A 13,262-nucleotide genomic window follows, 5' to 3' on the forward strand; every position below is an offset into this window, starting at 1 on the left:
AATATTTTCTACAAAAGACTATTTCTATCCTCCCACATATTTTCCTCATATTTTTAAAAGATTATGGTTATTTCACAGCCAAAGAGGCACAATTTATATCCTAAAAAAGACAGTTTACAACCTCAGAAGGAAGAAACAAGAAACAAAAGCAAACTTTCTACCTGCGTAAGCTGAGCACAGGCTTGAGGGATTGCTATATTTTCCCCTCATGACTTCAGCAACTGTTACTAAAGTGACATCAAATATACGTAGGTGACCTGCCTCCTTAGCTGCATCAGCAGTGTGTTTTCAAATTCAATCTCCTGATCATCAACGCAGATCACACTTTGGTTCACGTTATGCAACACTCTGAATATGCAAAAATGGATACTTTCAGAAGAGCAAATGAGTGCTCAGCTATGAATTAGCATGTACTCCATTCGACCAAACTGCAGCAGACAGAGTAAAAATCCTAAGACAGTCCTCAGGATCAACTATCCTGTTCTGCTCCTTCAGCTGCACTACTTGGTAATTTAGACATATTAAATGCATACAGGAATAGAATTAAATTAGTAAAAGGCCTATTTCATAGACACTGTAGACAACACTACTACAGCAAGCTTTGCATCTTTATCAAATTCCTATTTTACAAGCTCCAACCACTATTTCATTATTTTTGTCAGTTGGCATTGAGATACAGTATAAGATCTATCGGCGGAAATGATGCACAACAGCCAAGTTCCAACAATGATAACTGACCTTTCACAAATTTAATTAGATTGCAGCTAAATAATTTAGACAAACAACTAAAGCTACTCAGTTAAAAATGGCATTTTTATTAAGACAAATATTATTCCTATAGAAAAAATACTAAGTGCTTATTTTCTAAACCTGTGTTGTGGTCCCAATTGTACTTTCTTGTGGCTGACAGAGCAGATCCTGATTCTGTTAATTATAAGATCTGGAGTTACTGTTGTTTTATAATTGCTTCTGTGAATTGGGAATGAATTGTTTAATTTTTTATTGGGCTAGTGCATTTTCCGAAAGGCAAAACAGTATTCTGCTTATAAAATATTTGCAATAGAAGGCAGTTACTTGATATTCAGGGTTTAAATGTGTTTTATGCGTGGACTCCATTACATCTAATGTGCAAATGGACTGCTGAGCTCCATCTCTGTGCTCCCTGCCTGAGCTGGAGTTACAGGACAATGAGCAAACACATATGCACTTACTCTTCTCCCTACATAGCTACAGCCAAAGAACAAAGAGGGAGGGGAAAATAGTAAGATGCTCACTTTGAGCCTGTGGAAACACATCCACAAGTTGGTAAATCCTGGTGACTTTACAGGAGTGCCTGTAAAATTAACAGAAGGATAAATGCCTGTCTGCTTACACATTTTGCAGCAGAAACACCATGAAAGTTAATGCTGTTCTCCAGCTCGGTCTCTCTCTCCCTCTGAGGTAGTAAGAATGGAAGGAAGAAGTAGGAAGGCAATGGTATCTTACCCACAGAACACAGCTACATCATGTGATGATGAAATCAAGTTACAGCGTAATTTCTTAAACAAATCCATAACCAATGTGATAGTCCTCCTATAGTGTATGCTATTGCTTAAAACCTCACAATCTCAATGCTTGCAGCAGCACATCTGTAGTGAGGCCAAAAGTGCTGGAGTTTAGACCCAGCCCCCTGGGACTGGAAAGACTCTCAGAAGCTGAGGGTCAGGTGAGTACACAAAGTGCTCTGCCTCTTCTACCAGCACATTCAACCTACAGCAAGGAGGTTAAGTGCTGCATATGATACATATGTGGAAACAAGATTTCAGCAGTCTTACACGTGTGGTTTTAGCAAAGATGCAACAACAACTGATCTCAGCTGCCTTTTTTTCCCCCTCATACTTTATTATTTCTTCTAAGGATTTCTTTATTTGCCAAAAGGCTTATAGTACACCCAGGGAAAATACAGCATAATACTGGGGCACTCTAAGATATGCAGCAAAATAAATGTTACATGTAAGAGGCACTGCAGGTCAAAGGGGCTAGCTATAGTGCAGAATCCAAAGCAATAATCTACTTATTGTGGTAGAATGGGAAAGGCCTCATTTTGATATTTTGTGACTCAAATAATAATTCAACTAAAATACAGTAAGTATAAAACTAACCTTATAAAGTAAAGGTGATTGTCCTAGCTTCAGAAGTGCAATTTTTTTGGTCACGTTTGTAGTGGTTTGAATCCGGATCAAGTCTTCTATGGTCCCATACTGTATATCAACAAGTTCTGCCTGAAAGAGAAGACAAAATTCAGGACATATTGACAATTACACAGCAGTGGAGGGTGCTCATTCCACAGAAACAAAGTTATCTGTGTAATTACAAGCAGCTGGGAGTTCTACTTAACCTTTTTTCTAATCACTGGAATGGGAAGACCTCTAAGAGCAAAGAGCTTGAGAATTAAATGTGATAAATACATTTCTATCTTGGCAGTTTTCAAACAATTCCTCAGTAGTGGTAAAAATCAGAATTTTATTTTTTCCCAATGATTATTATAAATGCTGCTGATTCTGATGAGAATTTCCCCTCATCAGTTAAAGGAATGCAATCAGAACTATGTGAGAGATAATAACTAACCTCTACTAATTTTCTTTAAAGGAACCAAAGTCTAGTAAAGCATTTCAAGAAAGAGTGAATGATTTAGCAGGTCATGCGACAACACCTAGGTTTACAGACTACGAATAGACAGTTTTATTATGGGGTGTTGTATGCTCCTTGAGTAACCTCACTTAAGTGCTAAAGCATTTACTTATAAGTTATCCAGCATTAGATAAAACATTTACAAGAGACTACGCCACTGATGCTTAAGCTTTTCTATTAATATTTTTATATTATCTAAAATCACATCCAACTAACTACAACATCTTTACAGGATGCACTATAGTTAGTACACTACAACAGGATGTCAAGCATGGATAGTGATGGATAAAACATTCAAGAAGTGTTTCTAAATATTTAGATTTATTAATCTATTTATGTTTATATACATATATATAAAAACATATGTATCTACATACACAAATAAAATTTAAGAGTAACCAGCTGCATTTGTCTCACACATTTATAGCAATTAACTCTGTCAAAGACCAAGTATGATGATAATTAGTCTTGTACGCTGTGTTTAGGAAGATTTCAGGACACCAAAGAAAATCCTAGTCCCTATAAATCCCTTACGCAGTTTTCACATAAAATACAAGACAACAAAAACTATTACACAAACATTTAAAAAAAAAAATGAGATGAGCAGTACAAGATGGAAAAGTTTCTCTTTCAGTTCAGCTTCAGTAACTATGGACTCACTGCCAAAGCCAACAGTTCTGATTTTGGACATCTTCACACAAACTGTTTAAATTCTTCCAACAGTTATTCTGGCAATGTAGGATGTGTGAAATTTCACTAGATTCCTAAACACAGGTATTTTAAGAAAGTGTTTACCCTTATACAATTCTTTCTGAACGTTATGAGTTTGTGCTTTAACATGTGAACTGAATTCATAAACTTCTGTCTTGACAAAGTCTATGTCTTCTTAAACACATTTCATTAAATTTTCAAGTTAACAAGTTTCCAAGTCTATAAAATGTCATCAGCGCTGTTTGAACAGTCTTTAGAAATCTCAACCAAAGTAATTAAACACTTCTGTAACAGGCAAACACCAGATTTTACATCAAGTACTGAAACTGAAAGGTAAGAGCAAAAAACCATGCACTTCATACAGACTTTTTTTTTTAATACGTGTAAAAATTCAAATCATGAATATAGGCTGAAATCCAATATAAACTTTCCTGTGTGATTGTTAGATTGAAAAGCATGACAAAATCAAGTGAAAAGATCTCACAGAATTAATGCAGTTATATACAGTTCATCACAAAAGAAGAAAGGGGATAAATTAATCAGCCTATTTATTTTAAAATAATGTTAGAGAAAAGTATATTAATCCAAAAAGTGCTACCACCTCACTAATAAATAGCTATTGATGTTACATGAAGTTCTGTTTTAGTCACAACAGTCTTAACTCAAGAAACAATGAATAAAGATTAGGTTTTTTTTCCTGTTTTGAAGATGCCTACAAGGGGAAATAATTCTCATTTTATAGATTCCAGATTTAAGAAAACAGAATACCCCACCCACAATAACCCATGCTTGATATATTGCTTTCCTCTGGTAGGATAATTTTATTCATAAAACAGAAGAAAACTCATTCTTTTATCAGATGCTGAAAAAGAGCACTTGTATACTTGATTTAGATATGGAAGAGTAAATCCTCTTACCCTAAAACTAGAAAACGACTAAACAATGAGCTGTTTTATCCATTTGAATTGGGTACTTACTCTTCAAATTGTTTCATGCTATGCTGTTTGAAAGATACGACTATTTAGGAACAAATTGTGATGTGCAATATGGAGCTCAGAAGCATTCCCCCATGCATGAAATGAAGTAAGGTTAGGTAATAAAACAAACATTTCTAGAAAAAGTAATTATTTTATGTTAGACTTATTATTAGTTTCTAAATCCCAAGATGATGCTCAATGAGTAGTAAACATCCCATCTTAAAAATCATGATAAAAATCCTGTAAAACCTGCAAAGTCAAGCATTTTGAAAATACCACAATCAGGGTAGCCAGGGGTCTTTTCCGAGTCTCTTTTACTTCTCTCCAAAATTAAAAAGAATAAACAGCATACTTCATCCAGTCAAAGGTGGGGGGGGGGGGGGGGGAAAGGTACCTAGCTTTTGGAAAAGTATACATAACTGTATGAAGTAGGTGGCAGTTGGAATCCTAAAGCTGTCATATACAATCTTAAAACTTCACTTTCTTAGCAGATACTATGGGAATTAAAAATGCAAAGAACAAGTTAAATAGATCAAAAATAGATGAGAGAGGGTCAGAAACTGATGACAAGGAAACCATAAGTATTTTAGAAAACAAATGCTACGAATACAATTCCTCAGAATTAAGACAATTTATCTAAAGAGAAGATAGGTTATTATAGAAGGACCAATACCTCAGTTCAGTGAGTGTTCACACATACAACATCCTCTTCTTTCATTCAAATCTATGCCCCTTATATGTCCTTCAATATTCAGCTACTGTTTTTAGGCTGTCCACCCAATAAAGGTAACAAACATGCAGTGTGTGACCAATCACAGGTAAATGACCTCCAAGTATTCATCCTGACAGATGTAAAAATGCAAACAATACATTTGCAAATCATTATTTGAGTAGACAGTAGATTGTGATCAGCACCTGAGATTAAATTTTATTAAACACTTCACTATAATTCATTTGCACAGCTCTGAAACTGAGTGCAGGCAACATTCAGCACAGCATAAAAGTAAACGCAAGCTGGCTGTAGATTAAAGTTGGACATTAACAAATGCAAATAATACTCTGCAAACACAAAAACATTTCTTCACTAAAATTAGGAAAATGAAAAGAAATAACTGTTGTGTCCAAGTATGCCAACTCATTCATCGGTAAAAGTTCTCTTACACTTTCTGTTGGGGCTGCTTCTCCCATTAGAGCCAAAAGCATCCAGCTGATACTCAAAGAACCACAGCTGCCTCCCTCTAATTGCTACCACCCAAACCTCCCTGTTTGCTCTTGCTTGAGCAGCCAGAGACAAAATGAACTACCAGTCATCTTGTATAGAAGTGACAAAACACGGATGGAGAATAAAAAGACCTGTGTTGGTAGGTTTTGTGGCATACGCCTGATTACTACCTCCAGTTTAATTGAAGAGCTGAAGGTGCAACTAAAAGTAGCATGCAGCTTAACTATTGAGGCCTTTTACAGTAATGGTACTCAGTACAAGTGGAATCAACCTGCTGCTTTGTAGTTAGAATTCACTGAAGCCAAGTGCAAGCACAGTAACTTTGGTTTCCTCTTGCTTGGTTCAGCACTACCAAAATAGGAAAAGATAAAGGAAAGCATGTCCATACAAATCAGTAATATTTAGAGCTACATCTGATGTATGATGTCTGGGCAGACTTGAATCACAGAATTTCAGTATTGCTCCACATAACATGGTAAGTTTGGGGACATCATTAAATGCCTATTTGTTTACTAAATAACAAGTATTTAGTCTTCTTCAAACAGATTCATGAAATACTTTTCTCTGTGTTTTTCTGCATCTTACACTGCAAGCTTTTCTTTTACTTCAATATTCCTATTCATGCACTGAAATATTAGAGCAATTCCATATGATCCACAGTGCCAACTAACAGCCAGAAAAGATTCGTTGTGTCTAGTTGTTATCATGTAAAATTGTAAGGACATCTAAAACTGTAATTTATTCTAGAGTGCAATACCAAAACAAAAGAAAACAATTACGTCCCTTAGCCTCAGAGTTTGATGGAGTTTGATCTGGCAGAGCAAATTTAGTTGCTGACATATTTCAGGTACTCTTTCTTCCCATGTCTACAGCAGCACAGCTCCATTCTAGGCAGCAATGTTCCTACAGGTTGCTTGCGCTGTTCTAGTATCATTTTTAGAGAGACACTGGAGTTTAACTTGGTGGCTTGCTTGTTCTTTATAGTTTATAGCAGGTTTTTTTATCCTGCTATCTCCCATGGAGACTGAATTAAGATTGAAGCCTTTTTATAGCCTGCAGAAAAGAACCTCTTCTGTGTTTTATGGTTACAGAGCTCCAGATAAATCTGTGTTGGCATAGTCTGTCCCCTGTTGATAACGCTTATCCAGTAGACTCCTCCCTCTATCTAATTTAAACTTTATTTTTTGTTCTTTTCATTCATTTTTACTTTTTCTCCCTTTGCTCATGATCACATTCTTCCAGTTTCCCTTAAGCAGAAGGAAAAACTAATATCTGAGTATAATTTTTTAATTCATGATATTCAATGAAATATCCAATGTGGCAAGCCTCATTTTTTCATCTTTTCTAATTAGATTCAAATGCTAATCTATTTTTTAGGAATTCTGAAGTAAAACATTTTTTTCAGGCATATTAGACATTTTAAAATAAATATCAATTTTAAGAACATTACTTTGATTATAAAACACTGAAGGACACAACATCATTTGAGACCTAAAAACCTACCAGAAATTTCATTATTCTAAGCTTTCATTAAGTGGTGCTGTAAGGCCTGTCATCTCACAAAGCTCACTAGTGACAAAATTTAAAATTCTGGTGATTCTTTCTTATATATGAAATTAAAGCCACATTGATCATATTTTCCTTAGAGGAAACAGTAATTTGTATTTGCTAGCCTTCTGGTTGAGCTTACTCAAGGATAGCTGTTCATGTAAATATGCATTTATAAATTACACACACCGAGGAAAACTGACCAAAACAAGCAGAGTTGTTTAGCTACAATACTACATTTAAAAAAAAAATCATAAAATGTACATGGTAAATTACAATGTTGTGATTTAAAACCAGCCTTAAAATTTCCAGTGAAACTTTTATATCAGAATCCATCCCCACAGTGTCAGAATTCAGCAAATTCTAAAGGCCAGACTGCAGCAAAGGACAGGTTTTATTGGCTACTCTCTAACATGAACCATCCAAAGGCTGAAGACTGTCTTCATTCAAAGGCCTTTTTATCATATATAAGGAATAAAAAAGATACAACATTCTTTCCTGTATTGGTCATATATGTTAAAGCCTAGGAAAGGTGCTTGCACCTTTGAGAGATGCCTGGAAGCTTCATACACGCACAGCTACCGCACAGGCTGTGGCACAAGCTGCCAACTAGACAGCTACTGCAGGGATGGGTCAGCCCCTAGTAGAGCAGGAGGGAATGCCCCAAGGCACCAATATCTCCTCGCTCTGCTTGTTCATAGGATCTCAATGAAAACAGTGAAATATGAGTTTACACCTACACACCTCAAGAAAGAAAATGATCTCCTGCCTAAAATAACAGGTCACAAAAATAGTGCCAAGAGAATGCAAACACTATCAGAGACAGAATGGGTGTCAACTAACGTGAAATATTACATGGAAGTGCTTTTGAATCTTTTAAAGTGCAACTGATACATGTCATTTAATAACTTTAATATTTTAATTTCTTAGAGGCTACTGTGTCAGTTTTGTTAAATTCCTTCACCTTCAGAGCTAGCCTGGCTGTGTCAAAAATAGATATCTAGAAAATAACCTTACAATATTCAGGCTTCCAATTTTTGCCATTTTAAAATTGTACAAGCCTCCAAGGATGACAAGTTTGTTTGTCAATCAACTCTCATACTACTGCATGCATAATATACTGAAATACATTCAATGGCTCTATTTCTATGTATGCTTGCTATACATGCAAAATATATGTTATTGTTATTATATGTACTTAAAAATAGAAGGATAAAGTGAACACCTACTTCAAAAATGCAGATAAGCACATTTATGCACAAGAGGCTATCTATTCCATCTTGAACTTTCAGAAGCATCAGCGAGAACTCAATTTTCCAGTGTATAATAAATGCTCTTTTACATAGTAGTTGTAGCCATCACTTGGCCAAACGTCACACATAATCAGAGAGATGGCAAACCATATAGTGCTGTAAACACATTTGGGAGTTAAAGCAGCATTTTGTCAAATCTGGAGAACTAAACATGTAGTTGTGAAAAGGAAAACGACACCTTTCACATCTAGTGTGAATTCTGGTATCCAAAAGCATTAGACAAATGTATATGTCTCCAAATTGTCCTTTTCAGAACAAAGCTGAAAAAATACAGTCTAGAATTACAAACACATCCAGATAGAAGAAAGCAGCTCCAATGAGAACAGTGAGTGTTAATGAATTCATGTGGACAAAATGGTTGACCAAGGCAAATATAAAAAATGGCTACATGGGAGAATAGCAAAGCTCTGTGATTCAATTACATAACATTCTGGAAATCAAACCTTGCAAGAAACACAATCTTGTGATTCAGGTACCACATATTTAAAATTGTAACAGGAATAAAAGGTCTTCATTCTTCCAGGTTTTCAGATTTTGGTTTCAAAAATGAACTCAACTGTCAGCTGGTCATTAACTGTGACCCTGTGTTGTCACTATTCACTTTTTAGTAATCTGAAATAATTTCTTCTTCTCTTTCAGAAACAGTTGGCCTTCAATTTTTAACATGTTTTATTTTTATGAGCAATAGAAGGAATTAACCAGGAGTTCAGGATAGGGCTCTGCCAGGTACCCTCGCTATAGTGCAATTGGTATCTCGTCTTTGCATAGATTAGGGCAATGATATTTCTGAGTTGTGCCAAATTTCACACAGACATTTTCAGAGTTCATCTCTGCTAAAGTGTCAGCAGGAGCGCCATTGAGAATTTGTGAATTTGCTTCCTATGCTCTCAGCAGGGACAGAGAATCCTGTAAAAGAAAGGAAATCCCATGCAAAGGACAGGAATTGCTCCATTTTAGAAGAGACCAGTGAATTGTTCACTCTGTATAGTAGTGTTCTGATACATTATATCTCAAAGGAAAGATGCTTACATTACAAAAAATACATGGGAAAAACTGCAGGGAAACTGCAACCCAGACAACTTGATGGGAGGAAGGAGTAATCTGACCTCTGATTACAGTGGTATGGCAAAAACTTCACCACAACTGTTGCTCTGTTGGAGCTCCGGAGCTGAACAGAGCTTCCCTGATCTTCCACAGCCTGGAGTCCAGGTCAGACTCTTTTACAGCAGTAGAGAGTTGCTCAGTATTACGGTAGTAGCACTTTGCAATATAGTTTTCAATAAAAGCAGTTAGAGACATTATTAGAGAACTACTAGATGCCACAGAGATCTGCACTCAACTCTTTCTCTTGCCCTGGTATGTTCTCTCCTTCTTAAGATGTTAAATAACCGACAGAAAAAAACTGAAAACCAAAAGCTCAGTGTGTACTGTCATAAATGCTGTTTCAACCACTAATTTTCCTACTACATCAATAAGAAGCCCATTTTCTGGATTTCAGTAATCACAAGAAACTAAATTCAACAAGCAAGACAAATAATGCACAATCGTTATATTTGCTAATTGTAATTAATTCACTAATCATTCACTAATGGAATCTCTTCAGTAGATGGTACCATCAATATTTCCTAATTTCTCCCTACAAAGAAATTATCTTTGTTGTCTATACAGAAAAATGAAAAATTATACAAGTTTATTTTAGGCAGAGAGAGTCTACGTGCTTTAAGAAAACAACAATAAGACCATCAGGAATACACCTGAACCAGCGGTGTTTGTCTATCAGGTCTGCATGGACAAAATTTCTCATTCTAGATGTCTAGCCTGCATTACACTACATGACGCAAACATTTTTCTTTTAGTCTTCAGATATCAGAGATTTATAGATAAAAGGACATGTATAAATACATACAATTTTTTTTTTAATAATTAAATTTTGGAAGAATTATAGAAAAATTCATTTGCCAGTAATATTATTTCCAGCTTTCCATGCTACTTCACCCCACAAAATACTTCCCTAGCAAAGATTGTGGCTGGCAAGATGTGACCCATAGTAGGAGGAACATCTCTCCTCAGAGACAATGCAGCAGGATCTTTCTTGCATATTTAAGAAGCTTTGCTCTCTAACAGTTGAAGCTGTTGACAAACCAATTCTATCCTTATTCACCTCTGTCTGCCCCTTGAAGACGCCAGTGTGCAGCAGTGAATCTTACAGGAGGCAAGACTAACTCTATAAGGTAACATAATTCAGTGGAAGGAAGATAAATTCCTTGAAACATCTTCTTTCTCAAACACACCTAGTCTTGGGCCAGTCACAAGCTGGTGATTGATCATTCACTTTCTCTTCGAACTGCAGAGCACAGGAACATAAGAAATAATTATGAGGATAGGACAGATATTTCCCATGATTAATTCACATTAAGGCTGCCTTAATGAATGAGATAAACACAGTAACTAATATCCATTACATGAGATGTTAGGCATTAGATTTATTTGAACTTGCAGAAGAGACTGCATATTGAACAGAATAAAAACACTAGGAATTCCCAATTCTAGAAAAAGGAAAACTCAATGTATTTTCATCTCTGTTCACAATTCTTTTTTTTTTCTTTTTAAATGAAGGATACTTCTCTCCTGTGATTGAAACTTGAACTGCTGGTTGCAGTTATAAGTGCTGTGTTTTCAACCAGATCAAAAGTAAAATTTTGAGTGAAGGATTTTTCTCAAGACATCTTAGTCCACAGTACACATATGTACCCAATATACTCCTCCATGTGCATCCGGATACCAAACTTAGACTTGTCTATAGTTAGAAAACCGGGTCATCGTTCAGTTCTTACGCTTCTTTTGAACCAGCTGTACCAGAGCAGAGACCATACTCTGCAGATTTTTTTTTCATCCTGCTCTGAAAGGCTTTCAAAACCTATTTCCTTTGAAGGGCTTTCTTTAAGAGAGGCCTTCTTAGCTTTTTGGCCTTCCTTACTATTAAGGTTCTATGTCCAGGTTTATATCATTCCTGGAAGCACTCTCTAAGGTAGTTCATTCTTTATTCTTGTATAACAAAATTCTTCAAGTAAAGATTTCTCACAAAATTATCTAAAATCTGTCCTCACCAAATAACTCTTCTCATACTGGTTTTATCTTCAGCTAGCTTAGATTGCATTTAAAACTTACGCTTTTTTTTTTTTCATATACCACTCTTTTTTCTTAGAAAATTGTATTTGGACTTATCACATCCTAAGACAGAAAAAAGAAATCTGGAAGCTTGTTTTGGATTCTCAATGCTATTGCATTTGGAAACATTTCAAAAAGATCTTGACAAAGTGAAATAAAGAAGTCCTGTAGAGAAGCACTGAACAAGTTAATTACATTAGAGGAAATCCATTTGTAAGACTCTGGCAAAAGTGCCCAATTTCAACCATAGAAGTTATGCTGGTAGATACAGATAACTCTTAAGAAGCAGTTTTGCTTGGAATTCCTCCTCCTTTGCAAACTTAAACAGAAAAAAAAATCATTATTTAATGTAAAAGCATTCAAATCCAGGTATACTATTCATACTTTGTATTTGCTAAGAAGATGCAAAAGAAAGTAAAGAGAAATGATAAATTAGCACACCCTGGAGCTTAATGTGTCCTGGGATCCTGCAGAAATGTTCTCATTTGATTTGGACTACCTTTGCATTGGGTTTGCACCAAGTACCGTTAACAAGAAGTGAGCGCAAAAGACAAGACACTGGGCAGATATCAACCCTGACATCAATTGATCTGGACAGGAAATTGTAACCTGTCTGGTCTAAATCATACAATAAAATAGTTAAAGTGAAAAATGTTTATCTGAGGTATGCATTTATAGAAATATGTCCATGTATATTCTCTCACAGTGACCATTAACAGGAAAAAAAAAAGTAGTAAACTCTGGAAAAAAATATCACAATTCTCATTAATTTCAACAGAAATTTTATTTACACTGAAATCTGAATAAAGCCCCAAATCTATTTCCAACATCTTCCCTGTTTTCACCCTTCAGTTTTTAACCATGCAAGGGGAATATATGTAATGTTTATGGCTCAGCATTGCTCCAGTTTTTACAGAGGTCCTATTGAAAAATGCCTTTGGCTGATTATGTGCAATGGCTTGGAAGTACTCAGTGATCTGTTATGGCTACAGATACCAAGATGCCTTACCTTTTCTGTTTTGAACTGAAAAAAAAAATCTCCATTTATTATTGACACTTATTAAAATGCCATTACTAATATTTTATTACTAAAACATGATTATGATATTCACTAACAAGTATAAAACAGTAAAAGGTGGCAGTAGCCATGTACATCTTTGAAATCCTGACCCTCGATGATACAAAAATCATGCAACAGTGTTAACTGGGCTCTTGTGCGTGATGAACCACTATTTTAGGGAACAGTACAACTTTATTTATGAATGGTTATACGATATACGACAGAAAACTGACAGGATGCTCTGCAGGAAATCTTTTCAATGATCATTTTTGTAGTTCTTGGCTGGAATTTTGAATTATACAACCTTCACATTACATTTCACAGTTTTCTATATGTAATTATAATGGAATGGCAGCTATGCTGTATAGCTAATGCTAGCTGTTGTTTTCTGTTTAAAGGTCAAGTTATTCCAAAATCCATATTTTAGTGAGATTGTCTTGAAAATTTGCTGTGCCTACTTAGCATGCAGAACAGTGGTCTAAATTATGATTATTTGTGGAAGAGGCTTGTGAAAAACACTTCTATAAATAAAGGATAAATAAAGTTCCTCCAAAATATCTAAATGTTAACAAAATTGCATGATTTTTCTCATT

The 13,262-nt window shown here is 35.4% G+C and overlaps 1 protein-coding gene across 12 annotated transcripts in view; it reads right to left on the reverse strand.

The window, feature by feature from the left end:
• Positions 1-13,262, reverse strand: part of NAALADL2 (N-acetylated alpha-linked acidic dipeptidase like 2) — a 379,774-nt gene that overhangs the window by 142,404 nt on the left and 224,108 nt on the right. For all 12 annotated transcript variants that reach the window (XM_040705739.2, XM_040705733.2, XM_040705736.2 and 9 more), the window contains one exon: positions 2,142-2,261. In XM_040705739.2, the coding sequence (XP_040561673.1) occupies positions 2,142-2,261 (120 nt within the window). The remainder of the gene's footprint in view (positions 1-2,141; positions 2,262-13,262) is intronic.

This window comes from Gallus gallus, chromosome 9 (genome assembly GCF_016699485.2).
Source record: "Gallus gallus isolate bGalGal1 chromosome 9, bGalGal1.mat.broiler.GRCg7b, whole genome shotgun sequence".
In the NCBI taxonomy this organism is placed as follows: Eukaryota; Metazoa; Chordata; class Aves; order Galliformes; family Phasianidae; genus Gallus; species Gallus gallus.